Raw genomic sequence first — 22045 nt, forward strand, 5'->3', positions numbered from 1 at the left:
GATAATTTTACAGAGTTGCTTTAATTAGTTCTCCAGCGTTTAGAAAGTGATCTGATGAACAAAGGTGGAACGCCTGCCGAGCATTTCCAGTTAGCATCGTTATCTCTGGAGCTGCACGCTTGCTTGCTTGGTGCATACTCAAGCTTCTGCTTTCATGGCTTTTTCAAGTTTCAGTTGTGATCAATCTAAAATTCTGGAAGACATACAATATTATGGTACTAATTTCTCTGTTGATAAAGCTTTTCCTGGTGTGGTTTTTTTTTTTTTTTAATTTTAAGTTCGTCCAAATTGAAACTGAATTGTGGTCAGAAAGCCTTTGTATAGTCTTGCAGCCTGCTGAAATGGTTCTGGTAGAAAACGAACAGAGACAGTTTTCCTACCTCATGATTTTAGAGAGAAATACAACTGGCAACTCTGGTTACTGAAGAAGGTGCTTGAGATGGTCGGAAAGATCACTCTGAAGTACACAAACCTGTAAGTTCATTCAGGCAGTGTCTGTGTGATCCTTGTCCTTTGCTTGCAATTTTGAATATTTGATGGAATCATAGTATCCTTTTCAAATAACTTACTTGCCACCCTTCACACCATCCAGTGAATGGTCTGGTTGCTTGTTCCAGTTGCCGTCTCAGAGATGCATGAAGCACTGCAGTACAGATACAGCTCTACCAAGCCCCAACCAAGCGCTACCGCAGACAGCCAGGCGGTTTAGAAAGGATGCTTCTCGCTCCCTGCATTTTTATTGGAGTGTCGTTCCTTCCACATTGAATTTGACTTCTGATTTAAAAAGAGGGCTAAACCACACTTTCCCTCCTCCTCTCTACTCTTGAGCAGTAGAGAGGGCTCAGAGGAACTGTTACCTTCTTGTAGCTGTTGACTCTTCCTAAGGTGGAGATACCTAGTTTTTCAGAAGTGAGCTGGAAATCTTCATTTGTAGTTCTCTGTCTTAATCTGTTGTTTGCTTTTACAGAGACACTTAACACTTCATGTAAAAAGGCTTCAGGAGATGTTTGTAGAAAGTAGTGTAAGCAACTCTAGAAATAATGACTTGTATTTCCTTTCACTGTTGAAACATATGCTTGCGATCTCCAGTTTTTCTTTTATGAGATAAAGTATGTACATTCCTCCTGTGCGTCACTGCAGTTGATTTCTACTCACTTTTATTTTTTGCATGTTGGGATATTATGGTAACCAAATGCTTCATTTTAGAATATGTTTGAACACGAAGCTTGCGTTTCAGGGTGACTGCTGGGAGGTGGTACAAGAAAAGAGGAGGGTTTTTTTCCCAGCTTGTTTTTTTATTCAATGGGATGGTCTAGAGGAACCTTGGTGTGTGCTTGCAAAAGGTTGTGGTTCGTAGCTTCACATACCTTGATTGTTAGTAATAATCCCCTTGTCTTGGAGCGCTTGCAGCTCTAACAGATATCCTTGGGTTTTGGTATGGGGCTTAATTAGTAAATGCATAAACCATCTCCGGACGTATGTAAGCTTATGCAATAGAAAAGGGGGATGGAGAAGATGAGTGAAGCAGAGCTAAGGAGACTGGGTGAGGGACTCAAGTCCGATAATCAAATTTGCAGAAGATTCCCAAAGTTGGTGCCTGTAGTAAGTCAATAATATCTGGCTCTTCTCTGTGATTCCCCTCTCCTCTGAGAGCGATGGGTAACGATGGAGGATATCCCAGTGCTGCTTTTGCAGGCATCCTTCCTGATCCTTGGTCTGGCTCTGTAGGGGACTGTAGGAGAGAGGGGTGTCTTGTGTTTTAACAGTCATCTTTGATTTCGCTATATCTGTAGCTGCTTCTGCTGGCATTATGATGGCTCCAAAGTGTGTGAAGAAAGACACTTTCTGCATGTGCGGGAGATGGATTTGGTTTTTGGAATAAAACAATTCTGCTTATGAGGGGGTGCTTTGTGTCAAATCAGGCTAGATAATTGTTCCTCATAGTGCTTTTGCAATATGAAATAGTTTTCCTGCGGTTGGTTGATTTGTTTGTTTTTCTTTTGAATAATGACAAATTATTCTTATTAGAAAATTTTGTCATAATAAACTTACTTTGAGAGACGACCATTAACAAGATCGTATGTTTAGACACAGGGGTTTTTGCTGAAAGAGTGAGAGGCTTGTGGTCAGAAGGACTAGCTAGCTGCAGCTTTGCTATCTGGTCTTGTTTGGCAGAAAGGGACTGATGATGATCGTTAATTGCTCTCTTGTTGAAAGAATCTTCTTAAAGCACTTTTTCTATTGATGTCATTTTGTACAAGTTCAAACACCTGCGAGTCCTGTTTCTTCTTCCATTGTTCTTCTGTGTGGAGTTGGCCGAATCTGTTTTGTCCTGTTGAAATTAGCGTAAGTAAAGTATTGCCCCCAAAACGTCCAATCTCCAAGTCATTCTGAGAAATTCCAGATCCCTGACTATAAAGCGGGTTTTGTTCACTTGTGTTCTGTTTTTTGTTCAGTTGTATTCTGTTTGTTTCTGTTCTTAATGTCTGTGGAATAGTGAGTTAACATCTATGAAAGCCTTGATTTCAAGGAAATACAGAACAGACTGCTGGTTCTTGGATTAAAGAGTCTTCAGGGAGGGGAAAAATACTGAAAAACTAGTTGCTGTTCCTTGCGGGTATAACTACAATAGCTTATTAACAATGGCCACCTCTGCGTATTGCTCTGATTTAAAATATGGCCAAGTTATGGTGTCTTGGTTCTTTCACAGTAAGAAGTTGTCAGAAAAGGTAAGATGCAACTTGAAGTTATTGAATTTTATTTTGGCTAATGGGAAAGACATAGTTTTGGTAAGGCTTGAACATTTTTGTATCCTCGAAGAGATTCTTGTATTTAAATTCCAAACGTGTGCTAATTCTTATTTCTGATGGATTTCATCCTCTGGATGTATCCAAAAGATTCACGCAAGCTATGTGATGTAATAGAGGGAGGAGTTTTGCATCTGGTTCTGTAGAATTTTCTGTAGGAAGCAAAATTTAAATGTGAGTGAGCTGGACCAAGATTCCAGCATAAACTTTAATGGGGATTAGGGGCCATTAAAACCTCCTCTGCTTTTTTGCTAGTTTGTAGGGCATTTCTTTGACTTGGTTTCTCCAGCATTGTGTTCTTCTGGGGGTGCACATATCTAAACATTGTCTAGCAAAAGCCACACCTGCACACCCTTTGCCTGCTTAGAGAAAGGACAAGACAACAGATCGATGACTAAACATATGTTGCTTTGTTCCTTCTTTCCTAGTTGTAATTGTTTTGTGGTGTGTGTTGGTTTTTTTTTTAAATTTTATTTATTTTTTGTAAGCAAATAGAGGAGCTTCTGTCCAAATCTACTGAAGCAAGCAACTATAAAAGCCAGTTGAAAAGCCAAATATGCAATCAGGGTGTGTCATCAGTGGAAAAGAAAGGAAGCGATGTGTGCCTTGCTGTAAACAACAATTAAGTTTTTAGGAACAGGAGGCAATCACCAGTTTGAGTTGGAATTTAGCGCCCTTTGTGGCACCTGTATTGAAACTCTATATTTCCTTGAGTTAACCTTGGTTAACTGATATTTAAACATGCATCTATGGTCACCAGAAAAAAGGGAAAGCAGTTTTGTGTTTGTTTGAATTTGGTTCTTTGCCTAAACTGGTACAACTGCGATTGTAGATGTCATAACTAATTGGACTAACTCTGTGTGAGTACAATCTACAAAGCTTTTACCACAAACGAAGAATTAAAAGTTGGAAGGACTTCCAGTTCTGTGGATTAGCTGCAAAGCTTTTTTTGACCCAAAGAAAGTCAACAGCTTGAGTCAACATTTATATAGAATTTCAATGCCATATTGGGATTTCAATTCCATATTGCACAAGTGTACTTAAATTTACTTTTTGCTTGGCTTTACCAGGTTTCTGCACTGAAAGGATGCTCTGAATGCAGTGCAGTTTAGTAGTATCTTCTGTAAAGTGAGAGGGAAGGTGGCACTGGGTAGCAGGGCTGAACGTAGAGAAGAGAAAGAACAGAAAGGCAGCAATTAAAACTTATTCTTATCATTTTAGTGCCTCAGGTTCTGTAGATGCAGATGTGAAAACGTAGTATGTGTCTAGAAGGAGATGGGAGACAGAAACACTGAGAATCTTCGGTCTAGTACTCATGTAATACCACAGCGATACTTTAACTGTAGCAGCAACACCACCACTCTCCTCTCCTCACCCCAGAATACTTTTTTTCAGAGGTGTCTTCTTATTTTGCTAGTAGTAGAGCATTGGAGCGGACTTGTCCTCCAGTGACTTTCTTTGGAAATTCAAACTCCGCTTTATGCCTGTTTTTTTTTCTTTTAGTGACTTTTGAGAATGCTGAAGGCTGTATGCAATGAAAACGTAAAAAGAATCCCAGTTTTGCAGACAAGCTCAGGAGGCAGTTAGCCTTGATTGAAAACGGTCTTGTTTTTTTCTGTTTGGGTTCTGTGCTAGCTCAAACTTGGAGGAGTTCGTTTTTGCAGGTGATGAGATCAAGTGATTGTCTAAAAAGCATTTCTTTGTCTACGTGTTTGGTAGATGCAGTGATGGTGGAGTTCATAAGGCTACACTTCGCCTTTTCTGTGCTGCACGTGTATCTTCTCTGTCGGCAGCAGCAGCGGGTTGGTTGCTTTGGTGGAAGTAACTTGGCTGACCCATAAGCTATATAGGAGTGGTCAGTCTAATAGCTTATTTTATCAACTCCTTCGGTTCTTTCCTCCCCTCCAGTGGGTGTTTTCTTTGCCTCAGTGTATTATTTCTGAGATACACAATAACCGTGTTCTGATCTCCTAGTTTTGCTCGGGAAGGAACAGAGACACTGCGTTTGATTGCCCAATACTTGCTTAGGTTTTTTCCAGCTGAGGTGTTCAGGATGTTTGGAATTGTTAACTTGTCCTAACTCTCCATTTTATTACTTCATTCTAATCCCTTTTACTGTTTTGACTTTTTATATCTTCCCCTCCCTATTAATGCTTTCCTGAAACGCCTTGTTTCCCCAACAGAACAGCAGCTGACTAGGCAGCTAACGCTGGAAAGTGTATGTTGCTGGTAGGTGGAGGTTTAGAGCAGTTTAAGGAAGGAAGCTTAGTACGTGTTTTCATGTTCTTGTTGGACTAACTCACCTGTTTGACAGATGGATGAGGTATTTGATACGCTGTTAAATGTTAAGGACCAGGGGTTTTCTTGCTTGTTTTTAACAGCGAGGGTGTCAGGGACATCTACGTGTTACCCAGACTGTTTGTCTCCTGTAACGTGTGCTGAGGGCCAGGCATCAATAGGTTTACTCCCTCTGTTCTCGCTCTGGTATGCGTTTACACCTAGTACCAGTAAGTGTATCACTTGATACCATTTCAGGTACTGTGATTACGTGGCTTAGCTGAAGGGCAAACATTTCCTTCTCACTCATGGCTAGTGCAATCATAAAATTCTCTTGGAATTGCTACCATCAGCATATTGCAAGCGTATGCAAAGCTTAGCTGTAAAGTGAAACCTGAGTTAGTGTTTAATTATCATGGGAATCGAGATCATAAGCAAGCAGGAAAAAAGGTGGAATGAGTACCTGAAGTGTGATGCAAGCCGTGAGCTCTGTGCTAAAGAAAACAAGTATTGTGGTGGTGTTTGCTTCTAAATAATGGTTTAAGGTATTGAATGGTGTCAAGCCAGGTGCTATGCCAGAAATTCTTTATTCATGTAAAGAAATAAAAAGATTGTTCTTAAGGGACTCCTACGCTAAATAAGAGAGTATTGTTCCGATTTTTGAATGCCTCCTTGCACTTTGTGTGTGCAGTTGCTAAACTTCCTCTGTGCTGGCAGGAAATGTAGCTTTCCTCACTTTGTTTTGTGTGCTCTTATCCACGTTATACAGAGCAAAATCAGGTTGGAAAACAAGACTTGTATACAGTATTACTATGTGTACTTCATTCAAAATCTTCAAAATTTTCCAGTGCTTAGTTTGTTTCCATCTCCCACATCCCTCCACATTGCACAGCACGCTGACAGCCTGGATGAGGAGACTTTTAAAAATGTCTTGTGTTGAGTATCAGAAAGGTAAGTTTTGATTGCAGTGCCTGGGCAGCGTGGTAGGCATTTTTTTACTGAGTTTTATTAGTTCTCGGAAGCAGGAACTCTCCTCTGTGCAGCTGTCATTTCCGAGATGTAAAGATGACACCTCCTTGTCTGTTTGCTTCCTTCCCAGAAATTGCATTTTCTGAATAGAAAACCATTGTTCTCTGTTTAAATCCCTCAAACTAGGGTTGGAATTAAAGGGGTTTTGGAACGTAAATTTGGAATAAAAAATGTCAGGATAATTATTTTGGTTGGCATATACTGCAAGCAGCTTCAATGTGCTACTGCAGAAATAGCTTAATATCAGCAAAATAGTTCTGTAGTTCATATCTAGTACCATTGAAACTGTCATTAATTAGTATTTGCATATCACTACAGTCAAGTAGGGCTTGAATAGCAGTTTGATGTAATTTAACCCCTCTCCCGCCCTTTGATTTAAATTTAGATAGAATGCACTTTTTGTAGGTGCCATTGCAGTACGCTGCCGTGAATCCACTATAAGTAGGTTGCGCAGAATAACTACATTGGTGGTAGAAGGTTTGACGTACTTAGAGCTGTGTTTTGGTGAGCTCTTGGTAGCTCTTTAGGTTCAGCAAAAGACAATGAATTAAACAACCCATTTTTACTGTATAAAGAAATTCAAGAGCCGTTTCCGGCACTGACTTCATATCTCCATCTCCTTAGGTAAGTAGTTGTGGGTGGTGTGTGCAATTGGTTGCAACAAATAGTATACTAATAATTGTACGGAAAGATTTGTTACCAGTCTTTGAGAGTGTTTTCCCCCATGATGTTTACAATGGGAAGCTTGTGACTTTTATATGGACAACTTTCTAAAACAAATGTGAGTTTTCTTGTTCTGCTTGTATATCACGTGCCTTTTCAAAATAAATGTATCGACAACAGAGTATAGTAGGCAGGCAGGTAACTTTGTGATGTAGGATTGCATGTAGTGCTTACAAAAACACTGGTGAGTTTTCGGGTATCACTTTATGAGGCTGTGTGGAGTGAGGGAGATGAGGGGTGTGGGAAGAGGAGCTGGATTTCCTTTTGGGACTTGAAAGGTTGCTTCCCAAAGTGCCTTGGTTTCTACCAGTAGATCTTGCATATGTGAACCCAGGTTGGTAATCAGTTCGATAAGAATCTTTTCTAGTTGTACGGAGCAGTTGCAGAACGAGATGTGAGAGTAACGCTTTGCCTCTAGACAAAAACAGTTAATGCGTGCTGTTCAGGATAATAACAGAGTAATAACAAATGTTGTGAACCTGCTTATTTGGAAAAGCAGAAGCTGAAGTGATGTTTCCCAGGCTTTGTGTTTGGACAGGTTTATTCTTCATATTTTCATACAGAAGCTTACTGCAAACCCGTGTGAGCTGAGGTGGTAACAGCAGAAGGGAAATACACGTCTTTCTGTGCTTCTGAACATTTGACTAGCATTTGAGCTTGGTTTTATACAAATTTTTCTCTTTCTTTCACCGGCACCAGCTCTTACACAGATTTTGTTAATAATGTAGCAACAGGCGGAAACTTGAAAAAACCTCAGTGATGCAAACGAGGTTTCTCTGAAGGGGAATAGCAAGATTATAGATTTGCCCCAATTGTGTCTGACTTGTGAAAACGCTGCAGTTCAGGAGGCCTGCGTGGTAGCTTTATCTCACGACAGTGATGTTTAGAGGACATTTTGGGAAAATAAAAGGCCAACATCAAACATCAAGCTGTAAAGAAGTAAATGTAAGCTTTTATCCCGGTTTCATAATGCTGCTGTCTAATCCAAAGTACCTGGATTGATGCCAGTCATATTTTGGCCTAACTACTAAGGATTACTTTGGTTTTGCATTTCACTATTAAATAATAGCTGTAGTAACTGCTTTGGAGAAGAAAAATTCTTGCAGATAACCTTCTTGGGGACTAAGAACAGCAAACTATTTCCCCAAGATACATTAGGACAGGAGGTGTGTGTGTAGGCATCCGTGTGTTTCTGCCATGCCAGTGACAACTTTGAGTACATTTTTGCAGCCCCTCCCACAGCTTCTTGTCTCCATGTTTGCAACCATTCACTTTCAGTTATGGTTTAACCCAAGCAATTGTTTCATGGTAGGGTGCTGAAGAAGCGTTGGTCTTTCATGGTGGGACCATAAGCTTAAGGCTGGAGTCTCAAAACAGTGTGGCTTGAGATAGTGCTCACACAGGCTCCTGATCACATCATCTTGGCAGCCAAGCGACTGCGAATGTGTTTGGAGAGACACAAGTTTCGATTATCATTGCTGTCGTTTGTTTGGAGTTTTGTTGTAGCCCTAGTATGGTCCTGAACACTAGCAGGAATGTTGTTTGTTATCTGTTATCAAACGACTGTGCTCTTATGTGAGAGTTGCACTTAAATTCTTTACTTGGAGGGTAAGAGCAGTCATGTTTGATATTCTGATGGCTTTTTTTTCTTTTTTTTTCTTTTTTTGTTACTAACTGGATACTGAACGTACTTGCAGAGAAAGGGCTGCAGGATTTAAAAAAAATTGCAGACAGAATTCTTCCTTTGACTTCACTATTTTTCTAGCTTGTCTTGCTGCTTCGAAACATTAAGAGGCTTCACATCTTTCATGTGTTACATTTGCCTACCGCCATGCATAGTTTCTTTTTTTTCTCTGCTTGATTTTGCTCCTTTTTTTTCATCTTCTTGGCTGTATGGGACTATTACCCAACTAATGAAACACTTTGGTAATAGTGCATCGATGGAAGTGGTGTCAAGCAGTGGAAGGGTTTAGAGAGGTGCATGGAGAGAACGAAATTTAGGGAGCATTAGGATCTAGTTGATCTGATTCTCAAAGTGCTGAGGAGTAATGACCACCTCGTAAGAAATCTGTTCTCTTCTGGATTTGGGCCATTCTTTTGCATGCAGATAAGCATGTTACATCTTTGATGTTCACTCCATAAATACAAAAAAATCGAAGGCATTTAAGGTAACTGACAAAAAACCTCATGGCAACAACCACCCACAATATTTCCAAGCAAAGAATCAGTCAAGTGAATCAGTAATGCAGCAGCATGAAAAATGTGGGCCAGTATTTTCAATGGTAATAATTCTAAAGCAGTTGACATCTTTGACATTGGTGGGTTAACCTTTGTACTGTGGGCAATGTATTTGTGTAATTGCCCAAAGGGAGGGATCTAGCTGAAAACTTTCCCCCCAAAAATAAAAAAAAGTGTGTTTGTTTTTGTATTTTCACTCCGATCATCTAATAGCCTTACTGAGGCACAGCGCAGGCCGACTGGTTGAAGCGCATCTATGACTGAAAAGTGTAGTTCGAACTTTGTTATGTTTCCTTTTGACATCTTCAGACAAGCAGTGTGGTGGTGTTCTGCCTTATATAGTTTGGGTCATTTTATCCCAGCATGCCTCTTCAGAAATGATTTGGTAACGAACAAATACTGTAGTGAGCCCTGTGAGAGCAGTTGGATTTTCCAGAACGGTGGTTGGAAGTTTGTTGGCTGGGAACTGATTAATAGATAAATATCTACGCTACCTGTGAAATACAACAGAATCACACTTCTGAATTGATTAGAAGTGATGACCAGACCACTCCATCACTGATCCACTTGATTATGAGTATTTCAAGTGGGGGATGCAAACAGTTGAAACACTATAAAAATAACATACTGCATGCACAGAGCGTACAGGCTTGGCAGACGCGAGCTGTTATCTGTGTGTAGGTCATAATGGGAGAAAGAGAGTGTTACCCAGCAATCTTGTCAAATCCAGGTGATTATAGTTAGTGTTCAGTTTGTCTAGTTCGTTGTTGTAACACTCGTGCTATTTAGATCTTGCAGGACAAGCTGAATCAAAATTCAGCGAGGTATCCTTTTACCTGGGAGCGTTTCCCAGATGTAGGTGAACTGAGATTTATGCTGGCTTGAGACTTTTTCAATATTGAAGGGGCTGTTCTGGGTTTCACTAATCATGTCTGAATACGGATCTTGTTTTGTTAGTATCTTGGATTACACATTGTCATCTGTTTTGCTTTTCTCCTCTTGATCTTTCTCTACATGTTAGTAACTAAAGATAACTGCAGCTTTCTCCTGCTCAGCACTGTCCGGAGGCAGCTTTCAGCCCTGGAATAAGGACTGTATCTGATGCTGTCGTGCTATGGGAGGTTTTTTTAATGGCAAGTCATTTGGTAGGGAAAAAGTTTAGAGTGCATAAACCTGAAGTGTAATTATGACATTTTGTCTGCATTACCTTTGTCGGGGAATCTGAGTGTTAGTGCTTTCTTGGTAGTGCTTTAAATAGAATGTGATGCTTTGTGGTGTGTCTGGGAAAGATCCAAATGGAGACACTAAGAGGTAGCTCCAGAAAACAGCTGTTCGCCTCTACCTGCTCTGGTGCCCAGCTGGTTTTATCCACATCTTATCTGACCAGGCTGAAGTACATCAGTGGGAGTGAATATCTTGAGGATCACAGAGTTAGACTGACTAATCTGAGGCAGGGCTGTGTGTTGCCTCGCCTAGTAAGGCTGCAGGTTCCTTAATGTCAGAATTTGATTTCAATATAACAAGTCTATTTACCAAGTGTAGTGGTTAATTTCAGCAAGATTTTATTGAGAGAAAGATACTTCAGGTGACTTCTGGGATGGAAGACACTCTCTTAATAGGCTTAAGGAGAAAGGCCTAATTTACTTACGACATCTACACGACATTTTTATGGGAACTTTTGAAAATAAAGGCTGAGGATGTTTTTGGAATTTGTGTACTTTGTAAATATGAAAGTTTTTGAATTGTTACAAAGTTTGATACAAATTGTGAAAATGACAAAACTTAGTGATTTCTTTCAAGGTAAAATATTTGGAAACCTGCTGCATTTGTCCCCGTGTTATTTGTTTGCTTTTTGAAGTTTAGAAGTAGCAGGTTTTAGTGTTTATAAGTAGAGCTGTGTAGCTACTGCTGGTAACTGTAAGTGTCTCCTTGATATTTTGTAATGCTGTGCTGATATTGTAAGCAGACAGTATCTAGGTGAGTTTTGCATTTTTTTTTCCCCAAAGATCTTTGGTGCAAAACCAGTAGGGTGTTTTTCTGTTTGTTTGATCCTATGTTTTACCAGATTTTCAGACCGTTCAGTGCTATAAGCCAAGGGAGTATTTCCTCAGTTACACTTTGTGCCTGGAAGTGCAGGGTGGCTGCCTTGTTACAGTGATGGCAAACCTGGGAGCAGCCGTTGATGTATTTGATTTCGAGTTGAGTCAAAGAACCATCTAAAATGCCTATGTTGCCTTTTTTTTTTTCCCTTCGTTCCTCAGATGAGGTTGATTAGGGAATCAGACAATTGTGCTGTTCAGAAATTATGATGTACTGAAATGCTAACGAAACCGTATTCTTTCCTATCTTTCTTTAGCGCTGTGTGGTGCTGCGGTTTTTGAAGTCCCCCCCAAACCAGACTAAGGTAAGATTCAACACGTACTGTTGATAAAAGCCCCCAGGTAAGTTAATAACCAGTCTGTGGAGAAACAGGAAACCCGTGAAAGAGCTGTGACTGATAGGAGTAAGAATAAATAAGGGCGTGTTTTGAAATGTGCCTGTGTTTCAGGAGCTTTGGCAACAGGAGGAAATTTGAGGTCCTCTTACGTAACTAAGATTATGTGACTGCTGATATCAAGACCTTTGTGTGGGACAGATTGTAAGGCTGCAGTGGGTAGAAGGCACAGCTTTCTGTAAGGATAGCTGTGGCAACGGAGGAAGCGTTCGTGTCGCATATCAGTGTATGAGAGGGGGGTGATGCTGAGGAAGAAATGACAGTTGTAGTGACTGTTGCTAGGTGGGACAGAAGAGGAACAGCACGGGACTGGCGTCATGATAAAGGGCTGCTGTTGACTGCCTACTCAGTAGCTAGAAGGCCGTGGAATTTGGACAAAAATATGAAATATTCACAGAATAGCCCTTGTCAGTGAGTGGTTTTAGCATCCTGTTGGTTGCAAAAAGAACATGGCGGGACACAGTCAACCAGTTTCTTGGGAGTGTGGCCAAAGGTTTTTCTGCTCGAGAAGAAACTGAAGCAAGTTACCTTAGATTTCCTTTAACAGGGATAGCAAATGATCCAGAATCAAAGGTCGAGGGTAAAAGTGAAGTGTCAACACAGTGCTCCAAGGAAAAAGAAAAGAGCACGAGAGGCAGGAGGTTCAAATTCTGCCAATTCCTCAACCTTGAGAGTAGTCTTCAGGGTGTGTTACCTGAGAGAGGGAATGGCTTGAGTTATGGCAGCTTCTGAGCCACGGTGTTGCACGGTTCAGTGGCAGACTGTTCTGATGAGAAATAAATATAAAACGCTTATAGCTGTACTGAGAGCTGGGGGGAGTGCTTAATTTTAGGAAAAAGGAAACAAGGATGAATGCAAAGTGTTTTGCTTTAAATCAGGAAGATGAATGTGAAATGCTTCCAGTTTAACAAGGGATAAAAGAGGAGAAGTTTCTAAAGTAGATCAGAGGAAGGTAAAACCCATGAACACACTGTACATACGAGTTATTTGATGGCCTTTGTGCTACTATTTTACTTGAAAAAAAAAGTCTGGTAAAACTAAAGTGTGATTCAAGTAAGTTTTTGATCTGCTTATCGTGGCAGGATTTCAAAAATGTATCCTGTGCTTCTGTAGTAGTCCAAGATAATAACATTTAGAGTTTTTATGAGAACAGGGAAGAAGCCAGTGGATGGGAGGAAAGGAAAACAATGCCTATCTCAATTTTTAATACAGCAGGGGAGAATTAGACCGCAAATTTAAGTAAAAAAAAATCAGTCTGTTGCCATTTATTTAAGAACACAAAACACGTGAGTACCAGCTTTGTTTTTTCCTTTTTTTTTTTTTTTTTTAAGTCCAAAGAGGTTGTTGCATAGTAATTGTTTTTAAAAAAATGATATAGTATGATGAAGTCACAAAGGAAGCCAGGAAGTGGCCTGTCACAGTTACCCACCACGGTGTTGAAGGTGATAATACTTCTGTGGACTGCTTTGGCATGGATATGGTTTTTTGGATTGGGATAGTGAAACACAAGGCAAAAATCTCCTGAGGGTGGTGTTCTGTTAGTATTTGAACGCTGCTCAGGTTCTTGAATGTTTCCCTGCATAATCAGATCAGTAAAATTGCTCAGAATCCGACCAAGCGCAGAAGTAGATCACAGCAGGTGTTCCCGTGGGCTGTTGCTGATGAAACACCAGGAGTTTGGTTTTTAGAAGCTCTTAGCAAAGCTTCCATTCCGAGTTGCTCCAGACGACACACTTCTCTTCTTACTATTGTAACAGCAAAAGGCTATTTGTGGATGCACGTAGTGACGGCGTGTACCTCCGAAAGCCTTGTGAACAGTGTCCGAGTGCACGCTCCGGATTGGTAAAGGCACCCTACCAGAGCAGAGGAGAGCTACGTTTTGAGGAGAGCTGCCTTGTGGCCAGCTCCAGCGTTGTGCATTTCCATTGTATTGTGATTGTGTGGACTCTGTGATACACAGTTCCCTTTGGCTTTGCTCTCTAAATAGAAGATTATGTAATTTGAATATATTTAATTACTCTGGTGATTGATTTTTTTTTAAAAAAGGAACAGTTTTTCTTGGAGCAGAACAGAAGACTAAATATTTTGTCTTCAGATGTGTAAACAAGTCCTGGAGAATCAGAGTTTTGGGACAAACTTGGACATGTAATCTGTATTCCTGACTAGTGCAAGATGAGTTAGGATATAAAGTGTTACATATCTGTGCATGACAGTGTAGCTCATCCAATGTAAACAACTCTCTGAAAGAAGCAGTTGAAGCAAAATATTTTCTAGTAAGACACATTCTGAAATTCAGATGTGGACAAATGCATCTGTCTCTTCTGCTTAACTCCTTTGAAAAAGGTAGAGGAGTCTGGACACTGCTTTGTATTTATACTGTTTGGTTTTGAATTTGGGACTAGATAATGTAGTAGTTAAACAAGGTGGTTACTGCAGATTGTCTTATTGTTACAAATCAGTGTTGTAATGAAAATTACTCATAATCAATAATGTAACTGGGGCTTGCATTTCTTGAGTAGAAAGTCAAGTGTCAGGACTTGTGGAATGATTTTAATTGCATACTGCTAATTTTAGTATAGGAATCTTCTGCATGAATGATTTTTTTTCCTTTTTATTGTCTAGAACCTATTTGATGAGTTTTAGTGTTTTGCTAAACGAGCTGGCAGTAATGATGGGTCCTTCAAAAGCTTTTTGTTAGTGTATTTTCATGTGGGGAGGTGATGCTCCAGTAGCCTGTTAGTTGGCACGTCAAATATACTTGCTCTTAGAAGGAGGAGAGCAGGTGTCATAAGCTTGATTTGTAATTTTAAAGTTGTATTGATCTTTTTAACTGGTGAGTCTTTCCTTGTAGTAGTAGTAGCCGTGAATGTCCTGATTTTCTGAAATGCTTATTTCCCAATTTGTGTGTGTATATACATATATATGTTAAAAAAAAATACAACCAATGAGGAAAAAAAAAACAAAACCAAAAATGTGGGTACTGTGCACATCAGCAAACCAGATCAGAATAATCTGTAAGTGGGAATTAGCTGAGATTCCTGTTACTGTAGGAGACTCCTTCTCACCATTAACTTTGTGTAAGTTAAAGAAAGAGTTATGTTGTCATTAAAAGGGCAGGAATCTGGGTATAAATTGAAGTTTTGGCTATAGTACGTGCTCAGAATTGCAGTTTCCCACTTCATCAGGTGAGGAAGACACTTGCTGTAACAACTATTGATGTTTTAAATTGCTGGGGGGGGGGGGGGGTGTTCCTCTCTGCAAAGCAGCTTCTTCCCCAGGCTGGAACAAATGAAACATAAGGGAGGACGGATGCAGTGTGTTTGCAGGCCGCCCAGGGTGAGAGCAGCGGGGTGGGGAGCAGGGATTTCCCCAGCAGCAGTCTCCTCTGCCTTCTGGTTCGGAGGAGTGGAGGAGCGTGGGCTGCCAGCAGTCCCCTCTGACGGATCTTGGTGTGTTCAGCACTAGTGATGGCAGCACCGGCCTTCCTGGGAAGCACAGATTGAGCAACACTGCTGTAAAATACCCTTCTGCGCACCCGTGTGGGTGGCCTGCTCGCCCATCTTGTTGCCTATTAATTATTTCTTCTTAAATACACTTCTTCAGACCAGATGACTGCAATTGAGAAAGTTATTCAGGCATCATAGTGTGTGTTTTGTTCTAAGACTCAAGCAGTGGAAGATTGCCTGTAGTGAAGAGACTCAAAGCTTATTTTGGCTCTCTTGAAAGGATTCAGGGAGAGCCGTTCTGAGAAACAACTCCACATACCATGTGCCAGGCTTTTTAAAGAATAAGCGCTGTCGCGGCCTTTAGAGAGTGATGGAAATGCTGTGTAAGTGCTTCGGAAAAATTGTACTTTTCCTGCCTGCTCCAGAGGACGGGGTGTTTTGGTTAGTGCTCTGCATGCTGAAGGCACAGCGTGTGGTACTGTCTGTTGCCGAAGGGAGTGTGTAGTATTGTGTGTTACTGGCAGCGTTGCGTGTTGCAGTATTGTGTATTGCTGCTTCGGTCTGGAAAATGAATCCTGCTAGAGGAAGAGTATTAAACCTGGTTTGCAGTCTTAGCAGACCTGTGTTACAGTCACAAACTAATCTTTCTTAGTCCTACACAACTTGTGTAAGTTTGTTAGGTAACAAACCCTTCTGGGTGGAAAAAAAATTCTACCTGTTAGGATGGTATTATAAACCACAAAGATTGCCTGGTTAGTGACAGTCTCCTTTTACCTATGAAGATTTTTGATTTGTGTTGGGTGTGGTCTTTCCTCCTTTCTCTAGGCTTTCTCATTATGGCACTGTTGTCCTCCTAGCATTTTTCTTACTTTGCTGTTTATTTTTTTTTTCTCCTGCTCGTGTTGTTTTTCCTCTCTGATTTTCTGACTTGGACGTGAGTGTTGCACTTTCTCTTCCTCCACTGTTACTTAATCGCAAGAGTAAATCTCTATGGTTTGGTGCTTTACAGTGTGCAGTGGTAGGCAAAGTAGAGTTTTCCCAGAAAAGCTTTGTGTTACAGAGGGATGCAGGAGCTCGGAGATTGTCTATCTAACAATAAATACTGTGCAGAGAACCAGCGTATGCCGGAGCGCTGGGAGTGGGATAACGTTGTAAAGCTTCTCTGCTACCTCTGTGATGAGCAGAAGTCTGTCACAGACGGCGCTAATGTCACTGTCCTGCTTCCAGTACTCACTCAGCTCCGTTTCTATCTAGCTTAGCATTTTTGTCTTGTAGAAGAACTTTTGTATTTCCTTATAGACACCTAAGATAAAATTAAAGGAAGATGTCATGATAGTAAGATTTTTCATTGTCTGGGGCAGGATTCGACAAGTGTTGATGCAGAGGTTTGTTGTGTGGCTCAATCTCTGTGGCCATTCTCTTCCAAATCTCCAGGTGAAGTATTTTCTAACACGTGGAGCCTCTCCTGCACATCACCTGTTGGTAAGCAGGCATGCTGTGCATCTCGGTTTGACTTTTACAGTTCTTTGAGCTGTTTTAAGAATAATGGTCAAAGACAGAGTAGACCTTGAGTAATCTCCCCCTCTTCCACCTTTTTCATTTTCTCTGTCCTTTTTCCCCTGAAACTCAAGAAGATGAATCATCTCTTCTGACTGTTTCCCTGGTTATCTCAGCCTCCCCGATAGCAGTAGGGAAACAAATGTAGCACACGTTCCATGTGTCTGTACAATTTCAGTGTGCACTGACCTACCAAACTCAGTGGAGCAATTAAGCTACTTTGCTAAATCATTGACTAGTATGTGTATGTATTCTTGAGTGTTGTTTATCATTATTTCGTAGTTAAATTACCATGTTTCTGTCTTCCAGACCTCAGAGGAAATACTACACCATCTGCAAAACATTGTAGACTTTGGAAAACATGTCATGAAGCAGTTCTTTGGAGAGAACTACGTTCACCATGGGGTAAGTGTTTTTATTCTTAAAATAAATGGTTTATGCACTGTAAACACTGAAGTGTTTTGGGGAACACTGAATGCCAGTAAAAGGAATTAACAGGGTTTGCAGATATTCTCGAGCAAGCTACAAACAGAAGCAGTTGGATCAGACCAAAGATCCTGCTCTGTGCTGAGGAGGTGATGGGATTGTACTCTGTGGTTTGAGCTATTTGAAGCTACTAATGAGAAGAGTGGTCGTTTCGTTGTCCTGCATAAGGTGAGAGGTGTGTGAGAGAGATTTTTTAGACTAAATGTAAAACAAGGGGAGAAATCTGGTTCATGTGAACTGTCTAGGTTTCTGTGCAGTCAGAGGTAACCTTTTTCCTTACCACTCTGTTCTTCAGGGTGGCCAGATCTAGTTAACTGACCATCAGGTATCTGAGTGGAAAAGTTACACCTTCTCCTGGAACCTGAGTTACACAGTTCTGCCTTGGAAGGGTGGGATGTGAGATGGGATAGGATGAAATGGGACTCTCATTTGTGAAAAGGGCAAAATGATGCAGGTTTCTTCATGCACGTTAAACTTTAACTGAAAATGCCCCTTCTCATGCATTTATTTAAATTCATTCTTGGTTTTCATAGTGGAGCACGTATTGCATGTGACTGCAGGTGCAGGTCTTCATATAGATGCTTCATCAGAGGGAGAAGCTGCTGACTGTATAGCTTAGTGTACTGTTGTAACATCCACTGAACTTTGGTACTCTGTTTTAAGACCCCCAAACTGGATATTAATTTTTATACTGAAATACGTTTTCTTTTTTTTTTAATAGGAAATTATTCAACTGCCTCTAGACTTCGTAAGACAGCTGTGTTTAAAAATTCAGCCAGAGAGGCCAGGTAAGTGCCAGGGATAGCATAAAAAAGGGGCCCGTCCTCAAACTGTAAAGCATTTTGCTTTATTATAAAGTAAAAAAGCATCATACCTCAGAATGTGAGGAAACTTTTTTTAATATTTAGACAATGACAAGTTGAAAATGTGAAAAAATGGGTGTGTTCTAGAATTAAAAGTTGCATCTGATACTAGTTTCATCAAATTGGGGAAAGGGATCCTCTGTAGGCCTGTGTTAAATCTCGAACAAGCTTTCACCTTGCTGTGACGTCCTTTACAAAGGTCAGTGAGGGAGGTGGAGGATGTGTCCTGAACTAATTGTTTTGATTCCATCAGTTCTTCTCCTGGACTGTGCAGAGAGCTTTGGAAGGAAGATAGTTTCAGAGACTCCACACTAAATTGTCTTGTTTTCAATGTTAGTGTTTCACTCAAGGCGAAGCACCTTGCATCTTACGAGTCCCAGCACTCAGGCAGTGTGCAGCTTCACATTCCAGCTTCTCACATCTCTTTTCCTGATACCTGTCTCATTGGAAGGGGTTGCAGTGTTACAGGCTGTGCTGCCTGTAAAGTTTAATGAGCATCTCTGGGATATGGGGCTGTGCCTGATTTCTCCCAACTCTTCCGTGGTGCTCCAGGATCCCTGTTCAGCGGTGAAGTGCAAGTACGCTTTTCTTGTCCCCTTGGATGGGTGGGGATTAAAGGGGACGTGTACGAGATAAGGGCGCCTTGACCTTGTGAAATCTCTTGGAACATGCTGCAAGCCTTGAAGGTTGGCAATCTCTGACGTATTCAGTGTGAAGTGCTACGGAATTTGACGTCATCGTTCTTAGTCAGCAACACTTGGGTGCGTTGTTCCATACATGGCTAAAAGTACAGTGAGGTGTAAACCCTAAAGTGGGCAAAGAGATGATGTCCCTCATGGTGTCTTCATCTTATGTTCTCAAATGTTCTTGAGAATGGCCAGAAACTCCTGCATTAGCAAAGTTCCTTGAAGAAAAATGTTGTATTAAATCAAGTACTGTAGCCAGTACTTTGATGCCTCTGATCCAGGAAAAAATGGGATTAATTTCCATACAGTGAGTACAGGACACTCGCTATGGCTGACTTGTCCTCACCTTTTTGAGAAAGTTTCACAGTGCCAGAAACCAGCAAGGAAAGTAAATAGTGTCTAATAAAAGTTACAAACCTGATGATACTCTGGTAGAAGTGAATGATAGAATTTAGTTTTATTTCTTAAAGTTAAATTTTGTGTGTCTGCAGCTCCTGGGGATTTCTTTAGTGGAAGAAATGCAGATGTGAGGAGCTGTCGAAGTGGTATTTCTTGCTTTACAACAGCAAATCTCACTGTTCATTTTTAAGAGGATTTATTTTTAAACCTTGAGGGAAGAATTATTACCTTTCACATAAGCCTAACTTACGAAGGAACTTCTCTAATCTTCAGATTTCTGTGTCTGTCTGATTTGGCAAGCAGCTTTCAGCTGAAGATGGATGTGCTTTTGTTTGAGTTTAGAAAAAGAAAACAAACCCCAGCATTTTGTTGGAGAAAGAAGGTTTTGTCTTGCTCATCCTAGTGAAGTACAGCATGTAATTGCAGGGTGATGCCTAATGAGGCTTCTGTTTCTGAGATTTGTTTTAATTTGCAATATATTTTTCAGAATGGCCATTTTTCTTAGCGATGAAAACTTTAACAGAACACGTGTTCTGTATGTCTCTTCAGTAACACAGATATCTGAAAATCTAGAAGTGTATGTTCTTAAATTGGAACTGAAATCTTGCAGACCTTCCTCTGTCCCAAAGGATGCGCATGGAGGGAAGTTACGTAAAGGATTTACCTACATACTGCCTCTTAGCAAAATAGTTTCAGACTAGGGTTACTTCATTTCTTTTCAGGATTGGACTATATTAAAAAATGCTCCTTTTAAAATGGGGTGGTCTTAGCAGAGGAAATTCTTGTTCTAAGTTGTGAGCTTGTGAGGAGGGGAAGGCAGCTTTTGCTCCTTCTGTGTTCCTTTTCACCTGTTTACCAGTTTGATGTAAGCACTGGAATGGCTAGGAGGAGACTACGTACAGACTAGGGAGCTGAGCAAAGCTGCTTGCACGGTCTGTTTAGATTTACACTTTCTCCTGAACTTCTGAACAGTTCAGGATATTCCTGCCAGTTTTCACAGGTTCCTCTTGACTGGACTGAGGGATGGTAGTTCATGCAGTTTTAATAAGCAAACATGACATCACATCTTGGGATACAGCAATAAGTCCCTTTACCTGTTGTCAGCCAATTGAATGCACTCCTTTGCTGTTTCAGGCCTCTCACTGATCCCTTTCTTGGGATGAGCTGGAAACCAGCCGTTAAAGGTGTCTCAGAGGCACTCTTTATGCCTCTGAGGGTTTTGAGGAAACAGAAAACTGCTGTTGATAATGGGGAGGGCAAATCTATGCAGGTGCCTAATTGGCTAACGCCTGCTGAACTGTGTCATGTCTTCCTGAGTTTGCTCCCAGCCCCCACCTGGTGAACAAGATAACTGCAGAGTCAAATACACAGCCACACATCTGATTTTCTTGTTTATGTAATTGTCTTTTTTTGGTTTGTTTTCCCCAGAGTCTCGCTGTGATAAAGATATGGACACTCTTAGTGGTTATGCAATGTGCCTTCCTAACCTTACCAGGCTGCAGACCTATCGCTTTGTGGAACACCGTCCAATCCTCTGCATAGAGATTAAGGTACTGAATGGGAGAAGATCCTGCTGGGGGGGTTGGTTTGCATTTTTTAAGCCCGTACTGACCAGAGCGGTTTCAAAGGAACGCAGCAGTGGGGTAAGGCAGAGCTCGCTGCTTTTGCTGTGACCCATAGGGTGAAATATGCCTTCTCCAATTCCTGATCTCTCCAGGCTTGGGAAGTTCCCAGATATTACCAGGCTTTTTTGTAGGCCACAGCAGTTTTGTGTGTCCTTATTTCTTAAGTGAGGACTCTAAAATAATTGGGAATAACATACAGTGACATACATTAAGCTTTTAAGTGTTGGATGTTGGCTGGTTGGTTTGTTTGGTTTTTTTTTTTTAGTTTCCTTTACCTGGAAAGATTTGCATATCATGTGCCCTTATATTTAGATAAAGAAATACATTTATATTTATAATCTTTTTTTTGTTTGTTTTAGCCAAAATGTGGCTTCATTCCTTTTTCCAGCCATGTTTCACAGGAGATAAAGCACAAGGTGTGTCGTTACTGTATGCATCAGCATCTAAAGGTAATTGTTTTTTTTATAGTCATCCTGCTTTCCTTTGAGTGTACTGTGCTGTATTTGCTATTAAATCGCTGATATGCCTAAAGATAGCAGGTGGATACACGCCTGAGTGCTGGGTGTGAATGTGTTTAGCGAGAGATGGAACAAGTTCTGTGGGAAGCTGGAAGCAAACAAGTCCAATATTAGTCTTGGAGGACTATTGACGCTGTTGATTGAGTAAACTCCAGTGTCACGTTTCCTTTCAAGTACAGCTCACCGAATGCACCGTGGCATTCCATAACTTGTAACAGTGTGTCACACACACGGAATTCATTTGACTAATGGTCCATTATGTGTCTGGGATCATGTAACTGTGCCTTACTGTAATTTATTGTGAGGAAATATGAGGAAAAACTTCTTTACTTGAGGGTGACAGAGCACTGGAATAGGCTGCCCAGAGAGGCTGTGGAGTCTCCTTCCCTGGAGATATTCAAAACCTGCCTGGACGTGATCCTGTGCAACCTGCTCTGGATGAACCTCCTTTGGCAGGGGGATGGACTAGATGATCTCCAGAGGTCCCTTCCAACCCCAACCGGTCTGTGATTCTGTGATGTGACCTTTCTCCATGCTTTCCATTTGTGAATGCAGTTTGAGTGACTTGAGCTAAATACGATGAGGAAGACCCCTAATAGTCATGAATTGTACGTTCAAAGGGGTTTATGTGTCATAGGACTTGTGCAGACAGGATGTTAGTGCCACACACCTGACTACTAAACTAAGGGAGAACAGTTATTCCAGAAGGTGATTAACAGCAGTGCTGTGGGTTTTCAACAGGTAGCGAATGGGAAGTGGAAGCGACCAAGTAAATACTGCCCGTTGGATCTCTTCTCAGGGTAAGGAAGTGTGTGACTTGAGTCTATGTGTTTGCCAAAAGAATCTGTGTTAACAGATTTCTTTCTCAGATTACTTTGACTTTCACTGTAGTATTAA

The 22045-nt window shown here is 40.9% G+C and overlaps 1 protein-coding gene across 4 annotated transcripts in view; it reads left to right on the forward strand.

Annotated features, from left to right (window-relative positions):
• IPPK (inositol-pentakisphosphate 2-kinase) overlaps positions 1-22045 on the forward strand; it is a 59171-nt gene that overhangs the window by 27676 nt on the left and 9450 nt on the right. For all 4 annotated transcript variants that reach the window (XM_068419903.1, XM_068419902.1, XM_068419900.1 and 1 more), the window contains 6 exons: positions 11431-11478; positions 16881-16976; positions 17779-17845; positions 20434-20555; positions 20990-21079; positions 21890-21948. In XM_068419903.1, coding sequence (XP_068276004.1) covers positions 16938-16976; positions 17779-17845; positions 20434-20555; positions 20990-21079; positions 21890-21948 — 377 coding nt within the window. In that variant the 5' untranslated portion in view covers positions 11431-11478; positions 16881-16937. The remainder of the gene's footprint in view (positions 1-11430; positions 11479-16880; positions 16977-17778; positions 17846-20433; positions 20556-20989; positions 21080-21889; positions 21949-22045) is intronic.

The sequence above is a fragment of the Nyctibius grandis genome, chromosome 29, assembly GCF_013368605.1.
Source record: "Nyctibius grandis isolate bNycGra1 chromosome 29, bNycGra1.pri, whole genome shotgun sequence".
Lineage (NCBI taxonomy): Eukaryota > Metazoa > Chordata > Aves > Nyctibiiformes > Nyctibiidae > Nyctibius > Nyctibius grandis.